Here is a 17,973-nt window from a genome sequence, read left to right as displayed (position 1 = left end):
TGAGCTCTGCAGGAGTCATGTTACCATTGTATTGAGGTAGCTGCCTTGTCCCTACTGTTGACTCTGAAGAATAACCTCCATATCTTTAGGATTCCTTCTCAAAAAGGTAGTACTAGATGTTCTGTTACAGACTGTGAGAAATCTGATTGGTCTGCTTAGGCTCAGCAGACAACCAGAGCATGAATATAATGAGCGAATAGAAACATAATTACTTTGGTATGTAAAAAATGCGGCTTGATAATGTACAACAATCATCTGAGCTCATGTACTGTCACCACAAAGGTTTTAAAACTCCTATGTTCACCTATAAATCAACCCACATTCATGAACATCATGCTGGTCTATAATTAATGTAGCCTTTAACCTCATTTCCTTGGTGTGGCATTTATATTTATGAGGTGTAATAGTTTAGTATGTGTTAGTCAAAACCAAATTCAGAATGATGAGGATGTACCAAAATATCACATTCAATCATTATGTTCCGAATTCAACGAGAAACTGATCTTAAAATCTCCACTATCTGTCATCATGACTCTAATGTAGCTGACCTGATCCTTCACTATTCTCCACCATATTCTATATACTCCTTAGTATTAAAAGAAGATTTTTATTATTGCGGAAAGCACCTACAACTCCCAGGGGATCCAATTTCAAACCCCTCTTAAACCCCATCTTTCACTTTCAGTTTAGAAAATAACCAAACAGGGTGAAAATGCACATTTCATGCTGTATCACTGAAAGATTTTTTATGATTAACAAACAAATTTATCAACTGAATCCATAATAAAAATGTGCCAATACTTCCCAAGTCTCAGGATACCGATTAATTTGCGTCAGGTGGGGGGGAAGAAAATGACATAAGCTGCTGATTTATGGGAATTCAGATTAAAAATATTATAATTTGTATGTCCCAGACAGCATAAATTGTTCTCTGCTACAGGGGGACTTCAACTCAAATACAGCCGTAATATTTAGTTAACAGCTGAAAAGCTTTTATTGCCTTGATGTGTAATTTTATGACTACAGAGTCAAATAAAACATCTATATCAAAGAAGACTATTTCAAAACAATTCAACTATGTTGTAAGTCATGACACAGTAAATCCTCCAGCTGCTGGGCCTAAATTTCTTTCCCATTACCAAACACTCTTTTTCAGTTAACAAATTTCATCATTGCAACATTTACCTTCACTATCATAAATACTTTTACATCACAGATGTTATCTGAAGATAAAAGCGCTGAAAATGTTTTTAGTGTTACTTACTAGTTTTACCCATTATCCATTTGTCAAATAAAGTACTCTATTTTCAGGTTATGAAGAGGAAATGTCGGATTTTGTTTTGAGAATTAAAGATGTGAAACAAAAAGCCATTTTTGTTTCCTTTGTTTACATGAACCATCGCATTCATAATGACATGTCACTTTCACAGGCCTCATGAATGTAGCTCACTGTCCATTCTGCTTCAAAATTAAATGCTATGAATCAGCACACCAGCTGGTCCAACACCTCCTTTAACCTTCAATGGCAAAAGACACAGTATGAATACATTTCAACAATTTCTCTACTTTCCCACCATGACAGCAAGACACACACAGACGCTTCCTGTTACGTTGTGGGGATATTTAGGTCAAAGGTTTAAAGTCAACACAGTGAAGGATAATAAAAATCAGTGTGCTGAGCTGTGTTGTTAATAATCTACCCAATCCTACACAGGCCAGTAAGTCCATTAACGCTGCTGACCCACCTGCTCTATTTTTTTTTTCTTCCACACGCTAATGACACAGAAAAAAAACAGTTCTCTGGTGTGAACTTCTCATGTAATACATTTGCAAGCTCCTGCTGGGGCTAACCTGCCATCACAACATTCTGCGTGTAAAAACATAAAAACCCACACCTTCTGCAAAACCACCGTCAACACCCCCAACTCTAGGTTTCTTCTTGGTTTCAGTTTAAATAAAAACATTCACCGGCTCTGTGGGCGCTCACTTGTCCGCTCTGCAGATAAACAGAACGTTCAGTTTCAGCCTTGGCCATCTCAGGAGGAAGCACTGTGTGACGAGAGAGCTTTTAACTTTGAGTCCATTCGAGCCTGTTCGTTCTCCACAGGATGATACCACCCACACGACTACACATGCTCTCTGGTCGAATGGTATCTCTACCCCTCCCTGGAGTTTGACCCAACCACTACTGAGGCAGACCAGGCAGTTATGATTGTCATTAACACCTGCTAGGCCTGAATAGCATATTGCAGGGCCTAGAAATACAGGGACTTTACCAGGACAGTTGAAGAGCTCAATGTACTATGGAAATGTGAGTGTAATGAGTTACTTGGGCGTGAATAAATCAATCCTGTTCACTGAAAAAATGTTTTTTTCCCAATAAATGCTGCTTTAAACATTCAACTTGTGTCTGAGCAATGAATTTGAAATGACTGCAGAATCACGAACATATGTGATGTCTTTGTGGCTGAGGACACTATAACTTACATTTTCACATGTCGCTGCTCGATGTCCACTCTGGCCAGCTCCTCCTCCTCCAGGTCAGAGTCCCCTCCAGAGCTACTTTCTGTTACATCTGAGTCAAAGGCGCTTTCTGCTGAATGAAGGTTGGCAGTTCCGCTCAGATACAGCCGCTCCAGTTCCAAGGGCATGGAGCCGCTTTTCAGGAAGCGACGGAGGCCGTCTCTGTTGTTTGAGGAAGAGTGGCGTCCAGTCCTCCATGTAGCTGTAGGGGTCGCCGTCTCCGATTTGCGGTTACCAGCAAGTAGCCGGTTGAGAGCCGAGTCCAAGAAGCCACCCAGCTGCTGCTGAATGTGCCGCTCCACCTGCTTGGCCTGTACAACCTGAAGACGTTTGCGCAGGCGCCTTAGCCGGCTTTCAATTTCAGCTTGGCGGCTGCTGTTGAGAAGGGTGCGCTCCCTAACATGAGCATCAAGGCTGTCCGAGGAAGAACTACAGGGCAGAGGAGGCTGTGGTGCAGGTGAGCAAGACGGGGAGCCTTGCTGGCTGCTACCTGGTCTCTCCCTATCAGAACCCTGTGGCTGGCTGGTAGGCATGTGTGAGTCAGCCTCCTCTAAATTTGCTTGTTCAGTGGGGTTAGGGTTGTCATGGGTAAAGGGGGAAAGTGTGACGGGCTGATGCACTGGTGATTCAAGGTTTTTACCATCTGTATTTTGAGAAACCCCAGAGGAATGCTTCTGTTTAAGGGTTCCTTTCACCGGGATGTGCCCTGATAAGGTTGCTGTCAAGGTCTCTGAGTCCAGGGGCAGGTTCTGGGACTGAGAGTCTGTGGTGGCAGAAGGCTTATCACCATTCACTGCTACCACACAGCCAGGGCCGGACATAGTGGCCAGCTTCTTGGCCAGGCCATTGACAGGTGCCATGGGCTGGCCACCTCCGTTGGTGCTGCCACTCATGAGGCTTTTGAGCTGGCCGCCAGAGAGTTCAATCGCCTGCCTCTTCCTCAACAGGAAGTCTCCTCCGCCGTTGAGCAGGGAGCTGGGCAGTATTCTGTGGCTCTTCAACACAGACTGTTTAATGAGGACTCCTTGCAGCTTGATTGACTCCTTAGTTGAAGGGACAGGTGTCACATCAGAGCATAGGTAAGAAGCCACCAGCGGCTGGAGCTTGCCCAGGGCCGAGGCCTGAGCCACTGAGTCGGCTTGGGGCTGCGGTTGCTGCTGTTCCTGGTCGCCACCACAAAAATCAAGAGGGCACTCTTCGGAGGTGGCCTTGCACTTGGCGGGGCCGCTGCTATGGATAAGGATGTTGCTGGCGTTACCGTTGTTCTCTGCACTGGCCGGTGAGAGACTTGAGGATGGGGCAGCCAGTTTGAAGCGGATGTGGTGAGCTTCGGCTGGGGCGTCGGTGAGAGCGGGCGCCATCGCAGCCATGCAGTGCAGAGGGACGGGCACCGCGGCCTGCTCCACACCACCCGCTTACTGCCCCACCTGAGGACAGCCTGGACATAAAGACAAAAGAAGGAGAGGGAAGACAAAAATAAAGTTAAACAAAGTAGTCAGATGAACTCAAGTGTGATTTAAACCCTTATTACATCAAACTGTAATCCAAGTTGGTGTTGGAGGGTGTTGGGTGGAGACATTTTCCTATCAACATTTCACAGTTAACATTCACAACCTTGTACAGTGCTAGACCCACAACCACATAGTGTAAACTAGCATATACAGGAAAAGAAGTCAAGTCAAGAATGACACTTAACCTGATAGTGTAAACACCTGCTCAAGGAAGAACTGACATTAAAGTACAAGTTTGAACTTAAAGGACAGAGTGTGCTTTATGTATAAGTGGATGACAAATCTTTCTTTGACAATTAAGACATTAATATGCTTTTACATACTTACATACTCCACACTAAATATTATTTAGGTGACAACATGAAGACAGCCTGTACCTATATACAATAAAACAAACAACTGAAATACTTGCACTACAGGTTCTGTAAGCCTTTAGAGTGAGTGGAAAATTACCAACCACTGCCAACAAGAAAGCGGCATTTTTAAAATATTTGCCATGAAATATAACAGATGAAAGTTATCTAACATAATGACTTGAGAGCAAACCTATGATAAAAGGGCTACAACTAATCCAGTTAAAGGCCTAATGAAATTAACTGGTGACTCAGTGACATTTCATTGACCTACTGGTTGCAAGTGCTGCTAAAATTGATCCTATAAATGGAACCAGCAGAAACACTTCAGGTGGAGAGGAGGATCATCTGAGATGATCAAATACACTCATCTTTCTGTCCATTAACTTCGCTCTCGCAACAATTACAGAAAATATCATCTTATTCCACTGTAATCACAATAATGCTTCTGTCTGCAGAGGCCCTCTTCCACGGCTTAACAATAATACAAAAACAAAATTAACAACATGCACTGACCTTGTGAATGGGATGCTAATGATATAGATGGAATAACAGCAGAAATCTGAGCTACATCCCAGGCCAATAAATAATTCCAACTACACCCATGCTTGTGTGAACAAGCCTTCATTGTCATTTACTTACAAGGCTCCTCTTCATAGAATACGCTTTGGAATTTAATTCGGATGAAGGAGGACACAGGAAAAGCAAATGCAAATTGTCCAAACCCCACTGCCCTATAGGTGCCCTGGTAAGTCAGTGTGTGCAGCAGGGCTCCACACAGGCAGTGTAAGTAGGTGGATTTAGGCCCCAGCATTAGTCCAAAGCACATGATGTCATCCTGACCATATTCCTGAGACAATTTCAGCTGATCTCATTAAACCATCACTATTTTCTAAATGTTATTCCCAACAAAAATGATTCTAAAATGCAGTATGTAAAGAGAGAGAGCGAGAGAGACATGAAAAGATCAAGGCCAGATATTGCTTCCGTGATTAACATGTCATGAACACCGCCTGCCTCATATTCGTATCAAACTTTTAAAAAGCCTTCCTTCATTTGACACAAGAGATAAAAGCGAGCTGCATCTCCGCGGATCGTCTGCAGGCTCAGATGAATGGGGGCTCAGTATTTCACCGCAGTTTCTAGTCAGCGCGCACTACGCCATGTTGGTATTTCCGAAGCAGATTATGCAATGCAATTCATCTACCTAAAACCGCCCATTCCGCTCGTAACACACTTGTTCATGCTACATGGAAGGAAACTAAACAACCAACACCAGTAAATGCACAACCCTTGGATTCATTATGCATCATAATACCACGCTGTTATATAAACTGTAACCTTATCGCCAGAGATGCGACAAAAATGTCCACATCCAACGTTAGCCAACCATAACGTAATCACCAAAATGTCTTCCTGATGTTTACAAAAAACATTAGATATTTAAAAAGGAGGGCTGGCTCCTCGGTTCTAGATGCGTTCTCGCGTAATAACGTTATTTCATAATCTCTCATTCTCAGCAGCTTCCGCGGAAAACCATTATAAGATCAGTGGTTTGTATCGTGGAGCCGTACGAGTAAAAAAAAAAAAAAATACTAAGAAAAAAAATACCCCAGCTACCGATCGTCACATCACAACCAAACTGCACGAAGCGAAAGATAAATATCTGTGTGAACCATGTCACTCTATACACTGCGTGCAAATTAATGCGCTTCGCTTCTGGCTAACGTTAGCTCGGGAAAGCTGCTGATGTAAGAAACACAACCTGCTGGACAGCTAGCGTGAGGCTCCCATAAGCCAACTGCAGTGAAACGCTACCTACCCTCATCACATTATCTATCATTTGGTAGCTTTCCTTTTAGTGGCACGACCTGGCCATTTCTGTTTTTTTAGTGAGAGCCCACTTTGAGCTCTACGCCAACCTCGTTAGGCGAGTAAACATTTTAGACACTAACTACGTAGCCTACGCTCACCTCAGTGCTAGTTTTTTTTCCCAGTCAATAACGCCTGGAGTATTATTTATTATGCGTTAAAAGGCATGGTCCACACGTGCAATTAACGTCAGAGTTAAATCCAGGTCGTGAAACATCATGAACGAAGAGAATCTGGCCATAATAACAAGACACCTCAGTCGTTATGCATCACAACTTATTTTAAACAACGCTTTGAGACCTATTGCAGAGAGGAGACATGGTGTGCATTGCAATTAGACTCAGGAAATAAATACAGGCAGCCTGCTGTAAATCTACGGGGACCGTCGTTGGCCTTGCGTACAGTATGTGGTGGGTAATCAAACACTACGTAGCGTTAATGCACATATGTCAAAAAGTGAGAACTTGGGAGTAGACCCTGCCAGTCTAGCTAGCTCGCTAACAAAGAAAAAGGAGGAACCTACCACGTGACGAGGTTGCACTATCCGAGGGAATTTCGGCAACAATCCCCTGCAGTTTTGGTGGAAAAAAACCAAGGGTGCTAACACAAAAACACGGCTCGATTCGATCACTCTGCCATTAATTAGTCCAAAAATGCAGCCAGATTGCCGAAAGGGCCCGGTTCACAGAGCCGCTCGGGTTTCGTTCCGGATTCGGGCAATGGGCGAATCAACGATCTACACCTTGCTCGCCAGCTAGCTCGCCTCGCCGCTACGGCGAATATAAGACAAGGCCGTGAAACAGTCCTTTCTACCCCGAAATACTTCAAATGTAGGCGATTTCACCGCAATCCTGTACCAAAAATTCCGATTCTCAGTAAGCGAAAGGTAATCCAGATGGCAGTTTGTCGCGAGCCCTTTTCTCTCGTTTTAGGGAGAGACGCTTAGAAAATGGCGGCTAGCTCCTCTCCCTCGGATTTGAGTCTGACAAACATAGAAGGGCTGTGTGTGTGTGTGCGTGCGTGCGTATGTGTGTGTGTGTGTTGCTTGCTGGTAGGCGGGAGACATTTCTCATACTCGCCACTAGAGTAAAGGGCAGATAAGAAACGACATAAAAGCTCAAAAGAAGATACCACAGGAGGGCATTGTCTTCAAAAACACGGCGCAGTGTCAATATTGCACATGTTGGACACGGACCGCATGAAGGTGGTTTAACTGGGAACATGACCGCTGCTATTTATGTCTCTCCTACACCACGCGTTTAGTAAATACACCATTATGTTTCATGTCGACCTACATTAAAACACTAGGATTATCCGTAAAAACACCCTGTACACACAATTAACCATTTACACAGAGAATAACCTGATATCTACACCCTATAGAGCCCAATAATGATTATAATAAATGCTGGGAATTACAGGACAGGAGAGGGGAGGGGGATCACCCCTTTGATCAAACTGGGCCGAGTCGAGACAGCCTGGCTCTCCTGTCAGCTTTCATAGGAACTAACTCGCCCACCACCTCCAGCACCACCACAACAGCACCAGAACAGCAGCAGCAGCCTTACACCTACAGCCAGCAGCCACGTGAAGGAGCTCTCCTCCACCTGATGGCTAAATGCAGCCAAAGCCCAAACATAACAACAACATACAGCTGTAGGAGAGCCGGGCTGGTGAAAAGAAGTAAATAAGATGTAATATGTACTACAATTAAAAAAGCTACAACACCTACACTGATCACTTAAACTACTGGAGTGGACATTAAAGCAACAATATCAATAAAATGCAATTTTATCTTTTGTTTCGTCCTTCTCAGACGTGGGTGATTAGTGATTTTGGGAAAGGGCCGGATCATATATCTTTATTACAAAACTATTGTGATATGAAACTACATATCATATTGTTATTCCCTGGTTTTAAAAGTTGCATCACAGTAATGTTGCGTCACTTTCTGAAATGACTAAACTCTTCCACTTGTTAGAACACTTGCATTTATCTGCTTAGTCATTACTCATGATTATTCATTTCAAATTCATGACCGTACCAATAGTCATCCCTTCAATGGTGTTCTAACATCAATAAAGGATATTCAGTCATGAGTATCATTTTTCATTTGTCACCTAGTCCTTACATTTATGAGGTGATTTTAAAGAGATTTTAAAATGCCTAAATATCCCAATGTTATGTAAAAAGCTATAATTTGAGGCTGTAGCTTGTTGGTTGTGTTGTACTGCATTACAACTGAATTTAATAATATAATATTTTATAATAAGCAATAAAACTTTAAATAAGAGCTTTGATGAGTTGGGAATAAGACTTTTTTCAAAGTGGTCTTTGAATCGTGCCAAGTATCATTTTCATATGCCAGGAAGCACTTACAATGTAATATGTTAAATAAAAATAGCAATTTAAAGTTAAATGTTATATAACCACAAGCAGTCGTTCAAGAAGAAGAGTCCATTTTGACTTGAATTTGAAACTACTTGATCAAACAATAAGATAACAAGCTTTCAAGTTTGACCAGACATTCAGATGGCTGCCGTGAGGGCCTCATAGTATTCAGCATTTGATGTAAAGGATACATTAGTCTGTACCAAAAAAGTTCTCAGCCTCAGATTAAAAAAAGATAATAATCTTTGCAGGGCTGTTGTGTTGGACTGCATACTGTTGTACAGGTAGTCCTTTACCTGTGTCCACCTCATATAATCCTGACTACTGGAAATTAGACTTGTATCTATGAGGCCTTCTATTAGCATTCAACTATTGCGACTGGCAGATACATAAATTGAATTCCTTGAAATTCAATAGCATGCAGGTCTGTATTAGGATTGTAATAGATTTAGTCACACAATGAAAGTCTGTATTCAGCCCTGCGGTGACCAGATTTACATGTGACACTGATAACGGGGGAATTGTAACTCAGCTCTTTGATGTTTCATTCTGCTCAGTATTTGTCTGCACTCATTATTAATAAAGCATGATGTTACCGGGTGCTGGTGGAACATAAGTTATATTTCACTAAGTGATTTATAGATCTTTCACATTTTAAAAGTGTATTATAGTACATAAAATCAAATAATTTGATGTAACTGCTCTGTTTTATAAATTATAACTATCTGTTTTTGCCATGTTATTGTTACAACACTGTTTTGTGCTACTCTTCACAAAGATCATTTCAGTATTTACAGTAGGGATGGGACCAAATATCATTTGCCCTAACAGATTCCCTTGACAAATTTAATCACTAGAGCCAACGTTTCATGACTCCTTGTGGTGTAAACTTCTGTAAACGTAATTTACAAAGGTTGAAAGGGATTTAGTGAGGCACAGGGGTTTACTTTAAGAAACAAACATTTTAACTGCAGAACTGTTCAGTCTTTTCAATAATGACACACACTGACAAGCTGAAGTCAGCGCATGTGATAAAGGGGCTATCAGCTATGATTCTAGCTTTTTATACATTGTTTCATTTCAGTTCATGTCAAATTTTGTGAAACTGACACCACAATTCAGTGAATAAATACTTAATTCCTGCACTATGCCATTTTAGGGGTATTTTGTATTCCTTAGTTAGACAGATAGCATGCTGTATTGTTTGATGAATGTCCTACAATGTATAGATTACTGCAGAATCACTGTATTGTGATAGTATTGCTTCCGTTGACAACGTATCGTGAGTTATGATGTAATTCCCACCCCTAACGTACAGTACAGATATTTTTATCTTTTCCCGTGAGGAGTTAAAAGTTCCGTTAGTCGCCTATTTTATACTTGTCAATTAGTTTTTCTGTTGCTTCTGCTTGTCGAGTTTATCTTCTACAGCTTTTGCATAAACAATTCCTTATGACTTCCTGCGCACTTATATATAATCCTAGGAAATACTTATTGCGTTCGATGACTCATAATGAATAAACGTTCATCATAAAGTCATTAATTAAAGCCTGGTAATCACCAGAAATGGGTTACGTAGGTGGTGTGAATTCAAAATGGTTCATTGCCTCTAATGAGACAGTGCTTCTGACTTGTTGTATATCAATTTTACTGATAAGTGATGCAAATGAATGCATAACACTTATTTCTTGCAGGGTCTTGCATGGCCTCTGTGCATTATCAGGCTACCGAGTAGACATGCATAATAAATAAGTAATTATCAATGTGTGCATATTTGAGGGAAAGGGAGGGAGTAACTAATATATAAAAATCACATCTGCATAAAACTCTCAGGAGGTGATCAACAAATGTCAGGATCAAAAAAGAGCTGATGGCTTTGATTGTTATCCATCAAGTAATCCAGTGAGTTGAGGTAATCCTCGTGGGCTATACTGGGAATTGGTTCAAGCACCCATCCATCCATACATCCATCCATACATCCATCTTCTGATTCTCTTCCAGGTCAGAACAGCAACAGGCTATGAAATGTTGAATACACCTCCCGCTGCTTGAACTCCTCCTGGGTGCTCCTGTTGGATTCAGAGGCGTCCAAGCACTTGCTGGGCGATGTAATCCATCCAGCATGTTTGATGGTCTTCTCCCGGTCGGACACGCCCGTTGTAACTGAAATACCTCCACTAGCATGGGATGCGTGTCAGTCCGAATTAGATGCACCTCGTGTGGCTCCCTGCCAGGCAACAGGGCAGCTGTCCCTGTTGGGGTGGGCCATCCGAAAAAGGCAACTCATGTCGGCCACTTGTATCCGCAAGACTCGCTTCTTGTTTGGGTTCAGCCTACAGGTGAGGACTGATGGAGAGCATCACCCTCAGGTCCCGTCCGAAACGAACAAAAATAAAAAAGCCAAATAAGAATATTTACTGTTGAGGAATACCTTTAACTCCATTGTTGACATACTCCATTCAGTTATCCACGGGTCCATGTCTCCAGTTGCCACACATGGGGATAACATGGCAGCTAAAATATAAGGAGAATAAAAAGATGAACATTAATTAATCTTACACAAACACTTGAGGACGGAGCCAGGCTCGGTAAATAAAGTTGTCAACTGTCCTGGCAGCGCTGCGAGTCTCAAGGATTTTTTTTTTACGTCCAGCTGGCAAGCTAGCGCTAGCTGGCTATTGTTACCTACACGAACGTTATCATTGCAAATTTATAATGAAAAAGTTTTACATGTTGAATAATTTTAACACTGGGCTTTGAAACTCGAAAGCAAGTTGTGTAGGGGGTTTCTTTATTGACTATCGTGTCCAAGAATGTAACGCCAGTGATTTTTGTGATACAGTTAACAGTACTTTCTCCTAACGCTAGTTGAGGAGCTAACGCTAGCCGAGCTAATGTTTGAGACTGAGGTGCACCGACGTAGCGAGCTAACGCCGAGCGGCTGGCCAATAACAGGCGAGTTAGCTAGCAGGCTAAGCTAATGCTCGCTAGCTTGTTTGCTTCCCGATCCCACACTGACTTCTCAATGACTACCGTTTTCTGCACGTTTGACAGAAAAGTGCGGGGAAAAAATCCAACCTGCTCAAATCGAACAGCCGAGGGTTCAGCCAAATGACTAGTTTTTCCTGACACGCGCAGCGTTCATTTAATTTAGAGAAAATAACAAGACAAAATCTTACTTACCTGCTTGTCCTGTTACTAACCGTTTACGACTTGATAACAACCGTCCCCCGCGCTCCTATTGGTCGATTCTTCCATTCGCGGCTTCCCATTGGCCGCCGCGGCTGTCAGTCTTTACAAATGCCCGTACAGCGGAAATGTGGACGAAAGTTCATAGCACGAAACTTCATTATCCAAAAATATTATTTTCATTTGAAAATGTTTCCCCGAGTCCCACAAGCTCCCCACCGTCTTAAAATGGCTGCTTTCACTGCGCCGATACACGAGTGTTGTTTACACCGCAGCCATGCTAACTACTCACAGTCCAACCTGATGTATATTCACTCAATCTAACTAACAATACCTGGTGTTTCTGATGCTCTGTCTGTGGGACTTCACTCACAGAGGAACCTCTGGCCTCCACAGCACAGCCAGACACCAGCAGACACACACAGCTGGTGTCTGCAGATGAGTTTGTTTAATATATTTAAATTGATCTTATTTCTTGCTTTGAAATGTAAACAGATTTCTGCTGGTGGGGTGAGATCTGAATGGTCCAGTCCTCAGGCCTGAAGCGGGACAGGAAGGCCCGAGAGGAGGCTTTTCCTTTGTGAGAGTGGAGTTAAGATGGAGCTGGTGGAGACAGGAGGGACATTTATGCAAGAGGCAGAGGATGGGAGTAAATCTAAATGAGGCAGTGCTGAGGCGAGTGGGATGAATATCCAATCCTCAGATGTACCCGAGAAATGATTGAGCGCTCCTCCTCAGAGTGTCGGTGAAGTTTCAGTCTGACCCCTCGGTCACATCCAGAGTTAAACGCTGGATTAAAACGACCCTCATCCCTCGTGCATGGCAGCAGAGCAACAAAGGCCTGAAGCAGAGGATGACTTTTCCCAAGACTGATATGATGTTGATATAAAACGGGCTCATTAAACAATATTAAACATGCTTTAATTACAATAATGTTTCTTATGCATGCAGTGTCGGCACCTGAATCCAACTTCTTCCTCACCTTCTGGTCGCACAGCTGAATGAGCGGTGGAAGATATATTCTGATCCTTAACCCAAGTCAAAGTAGGAACACCACCAAGTGATGCAATGTAATTAAGTACAATTTACTCGAGTAATGATAATAAAAGTAATATACTAATGCATTTTATTGATAGAGCACTTATCAAACCAGCATGCAAAGTGCTTTACATCCATGCGATAAATAGAAAATACCAAAGTGAGACATCAGATACACAAGAAGAGGACGATTGAAATCTAAAGTAATTGACAGAATACAAATTAAAGCCAATCAAAAGAGATAAAATCAAGATACGCTACGGAGCACTTTTCAAATTTGTGCTACTTAAAGGTCCAATTTGTAACAAAAGTAGATTTTTCAGTCGCAGTCACAATCCCTCTGCATCAAGATCAGCTTTTCTTATAAATACGTCTTTTAATCACGCTGTAATGTTTTTAATGATGACATTTAGATCCTTTCCTCGAGGAACAGTAGCAACACCACCACTGGCGGAATGTAACTAAATACATTTACTCAAGTACTATCCTTCAGTACAAACTTGAGGAACTTGTTCTTTAAATAGTTGTTTCTTTTTATGCCACTTACATCACATTTCAGTGGGAAATACAGTTTTTCACTCCACTGAGAGCTTCAGTTACTTTACAAAAGAGGATTTATGCAGACAAAACACGCGATGTGTTATAAATGAAACAACACGACAGTTTTTCAAGGAGAGGTAACATATCCTCTTTATTAATCTCATAAATATAAATGCCTCACTAAGGAAATTAGGTCATAAAGGCTGCACTGATCGTAGGTCATCCTGGCGTTCATGAATGAGGGTTTGATTTTGCAGACGAGCTCAATTTGAAATAAAAATCCAGATCGAGCAGATTTAAATACGTTGTTTTGATACTGGATCAGTCTTGATTTGATTAAATGTGTCTGTTGGGCCTTGGCGGAGGTATACACTCTACTAGGTGCCTTTATAATTACAACAAAAATTAAATGAAAAACCCTCACAAGTTGGAATCATAATTTGTTTTATTGGTGCCGGTTAATTTTCCATCGATTGTCCAAAGTAAAAGCTGTCAAACACATGTGATGTAAAATGTGCTGCAGTAATATAAAGTGACAGTTACCCGAGTACTTAGTTTACATTCCCCCACTGAAGACATGTTTATCAGGTGACAAACTTATGTTTTATTTTTCTAAATGATACCGTCTTCCAGAATCAACTAGAACTGCTCTCAGTAGAGTGCATACCTCCGCCAAGGCCCAGCCGTCCCCTTTAAGTCAATAAAGCCTGATCCAGTCTCAAACTCAACACCCTGCCTCACTCTGAATTTGACTTTGGGTGAACTGTTCCTTTACTGTGAATGAGGAGGTTTCATTTAAGACCACCTCCTCTCAACACATCTGGACGTGACCTGTGAGAACCTGCGACGGATCAGAACCTGGACTCGTCCTCTCTGTGTTGGTCTCAGTCTCAGCTGCAGTATTGTGGACGTGATGCTCGGCTCAGAATTAAATTAAAGCTTCTCCCCGCTGATTTCTCTCCGTGCCCCCTCTTCCTCTCTCTCCATCCTCGGCTCGTCTTCAGTCCTTTCTGCAAACGTCTCAACTCAACATCACTTTCTGCACATCAACACCAAGTCCTGCATTTTGTTTGGTTTATTTGTTTATTTGTGTGTGTCAGAGATGGTTGTTATAATGGAGCACATGGATCATTAATGCTCATCAAGTGACCGGTGTTGAAAATGATCTTCGGCTGTATACAAGTGATGGAATGTGACTAAGTACATTTACTCTACTGAAGTACAATTTCGAGTTATTTGTACTTTACTTGAGTTTTTCCATTTACTGCTTCTTCATACTTCCACTCTATGACATTTTGAATAAAACATATTGTACTGTTTTACTCCACTACATTCATCTGATCACTTTAATCACTAGTAACATTGCAGATTGATAACAGAGCCAGAGTAGAGCATTTTTAATTAAACACATTTTTTCAGCAATTACATTAAAAACATCAAAATATAATTTTATAAATGGGGATGTTTACTTTTACCAAAGTAGTATAACAAAAAGATATCTTTACTTTTACTCAAGTAACACTTTGAGGTACTACTGACAACATTTTATATTCACGGTGTTGTAAAAACAACCCAAAAGTCATACTTGAGTAGACTGTGTTAAAACTGAGTAAAAGTTTTAAAGTATCAGATTTTAAATGAACTTAAAAACGAGAGTAATTCTACACACAGATATTTATATGTATGCACACACTGTATGTACTGTGGGTTGGTCGATTATCAGACCTGATATTCAAATGTTTCAAATGATTGGAATCTGATTAATTTTTTTATTTGATTATTGATAGTATTAGTTAAACAAACACTCACTCATTCAGCTCTGATTGCGGCGTGACATCTGAAAAGTAACTAGTTATCAAATAAAATAAGTGTAAAGTAGCAGAAAATGGAAATACTCAAGTAAAGTAACTCATACTGGAGTAAATGAACTTAGTGACATTCCATCAGTTTACAGCACATCAGACAAACTGTCAGTGTTTTCTGTTATTTTGATTATAAAGATGATTTCCGTGTAAAGAGGTCGTGACACAGGAGGAAACATCTCGCTGTAGTTTCAGTGTGGGGACACTAGATGGAGCTGAAACATCACACTCATCATCATCACTCAGCTGCTGGACTCACTTCTGATCACACTTCACTTTACCTCCCAACACATCAGCATTCATCAGCAGGACACATCCATTTATTAATAGTTTGTATCACATTATGATAGTCGTGAGCAGATAAAAGAAAGTTTTATGTGTTTATTAATGTGAACTTGTGTCTCCTGTGAAGAAATATTCTATATGCTTAAAAGTTTGTTTTACTTTATTATCATCCGTCATCTGCTGTGATGGAATGAAACTGAGTACATTTAATCAACGGTGAAAAAAAATCGTTATTTGCAGCACTAATATATATTGTGTCAAGTAGTCAGTCAGACACATTTATCAACACCTGCAGGGGCTTTATATTCATAATGTATAAAATATGTATGTTCAAAGATTATTTTCAAAAACACTTCTTAACCAAAATGTGTTTTCCCTGCTGAAAGGACCAGTGATATACGTTTATATACATTAATCTGCTTACAACTGCATTATAATGTGTGATAAATGCTAATTACCGGCCCAGAATACTTTAGACAGGAAATCATTTGGTTGAATAACACGTGTGATGTATTGTAGAGTGAGAGTCTCCTACTGTTTGGTTAAACTTCTTAATTTTTAAGAGAAGAAAAGCAGAATTCTCTGATTCCTGCTTCTTACATGTGAATATGTTCAGGTTTCTTTCCTCCTCTGTGACAGTAAACTGAATATATGTTTGGGTTGTGGACATCTTTTCACAATTTTCTGACATTTTATTTACAACAACTAATCGATTAAGCGAGACAATAAGTAAACAGATTAGTCAGCAATGACAAATAATCGTTAGTTGCAGCACTGATACGTCATGTCAGGTACTCCAATTACAATCTCTGTAGATCTGCAGTACACTAATATAATAGAATGGTATTTTCATAGATGGTAAAAAAAAAGAGTAAATCTTAATGTTTTTAAACAGCTTCAAAGGGTGTTTTTCAACCCGATGGAGCAGATATATATATATTAATAAACACTAAAATCTACTTACATCAATTTATAAAGAGCTCATAAATGTTACATTGAGGGACTTTAAGTGAAAGTGTTGATTTATTACCGTTAAACTTCCCTTTAGTTCACTTCAGAGTTGTTTTCACACCCATGAAAAGTGTTCTTTAGGAAAATAAATCAAAGTTTTCCTATTCCAGCTTCTTAAATGAGAATATTTTCTGCTTTCTTTCCTCCTCTGTGACAGTAAAGTGAATATCTTTGGACATTTGACGGTCATTTTTCACCATTTGCTGACATTTTACCAAACAAACAACTAATCAGTTAATGGAGCAGCTGAACAATTTTCATGGGTAAAATGATGAATTGTGAATCGTTGAAGTTGTTTCTGTAAAACGTTCTGACCGTTCAAAGTGTTTATTTCCATCATAAATGCTGAAGCACTGTCATCCCGCCGCTCCTCTTCAGTATCTGTTGATAACAGCTCGCCCTCCTCTTCATAAAGCATCATCTAATTACCGAAACACAGGTGAGACAATAGGCACCGAACGCTCTCATCAGCCTGATGATGTCTATTCATGAGACAAACGCTCCTCCTGTGTGCGTCATGGTTTTTTTTTTTTGCATTCTGGTTGTGATTCACGCTGACGTGTCCCGTGTTTCAGAAACGGTGTGGAAATAAAGATGTAGTATGTGTCGTGATGGATCAACCTCAGAGACCGTCTGTGCACAAATTGAGCTCAGTTTTCGCCGTTTATCATAATGTCTAACTGCCGAGCACTCATCATTCCCTTCAGCTTTTACACTTATTCAACTCATCTGATTCCACACATTCTGTTTCAGCTCTTCGTTGAAGCCGCACGATGGGTAAAATATTCAAAACCCGTGCGTTTTTCTGGCAGCGCCACATAATCAAACACGGAAACGCTCCAAAACCTCAGCCGGACATAATGGCAAATGTGATTTGGAGATCTGAATTTGAATGATGTTTGACTGCACAGGATGAGTTTGTTTGCGAGGTTACAAGAGGATAAAGCTCCCAAACAAACTCACGTGGTGCAATCAAACACCACTCACACTCTCATCTTTACTCTCAAATCCAGACTTCAAAGATACCAATTACGTCTGTACGAGTTTTTTGGGGGGGAACTGAGTGTTTCCGCTGGATTGAAGGAAACAGTTCACCCGAGGATAAAGATTCAGTCGTTATCTCCTCACGAAAGCCCGCAGGAGGAGCGCCAGACTCTGAAGCGAGCGTTCGTAGTGGTCAAACCGTGTCATCACATCATCACGTGGAAAAGACTATTTCCCGTGAGCTTACGTTGAAAAAGACAAGGACTGTCAAACCGTAGATACATTTTTTGGAGCATCATAACCCTGCGAAATGACTCATTTCACTGTCATAATTCGAGCCATTCTGTCCAATTAAAAGTGGAAAGTCTAGAAGAGCTGGTGAGGTCATTTCTGTTCAAGTTAGCCAGGCGCTAA

At 41.0% G+C, this 17,973-nt stretch overlaps 1 protein-coding gene across 7 annotated transcripts in view; it reads right to left on the bottom strand.

Annotated features, from left to right (window-relative positions):
• kansl1a (KAT8 regulatory NSL complex subunit 1a) overlaps positions 1 to 11,881 on the bottom strand; it is a 35,322-nt gene extending 23,441 nt beyond the window's left edge. For 2 of the 7 annotated variants that reach the window (XM_030400029.1, XM_030400032.1), the window contains exons 1-2: positions 6,783 to 7,631; positions 2,488 to 3,961 (exon numbers count right to left, since the gene is read on the bottom strand). In XM_030400029.1, coding sequence (XP_030255889.1) covers positions 2,488 to 3,893 — 1,406 coding nt within the window. In that variant the 5' untranslated portion in view covers positions 3,894 to 3,961; positions 6,783 to 7,631. Of the gene's footprint in view, positions 1 to 2,487; positions 3,962 to 6,782; positions 7,642 to 11,081; positions 11,165 to 11,833 lie in introns of those variants that run through there. The other 5 variants (XM_030400027.1, XM_030400033.1, XM_030400028.1 and 2 more) reach the window with 5 other exon arrangements.
• Positions 11,882 to 17,973: the final 6,092 nt, after the last annotated feature.

The sequence above is a fragment of the Sparus aurata genome, chromosome 20, assembly GCF_900880675.1.
Source record: "Sparus aurata chromosome 20, fSpaAur1.1, whole genome shotgun sequence".
Classification (NCBI taxonomy): domain Eukaryota; kingdom Metazoa; phylum Chordata; class Actinopteri; order Spariformes; family Sparidae; genus Sparus; species Sparus aurata.
This window is presented reverse-complemented; position numbering and strand designations above follow the sequence as displayed.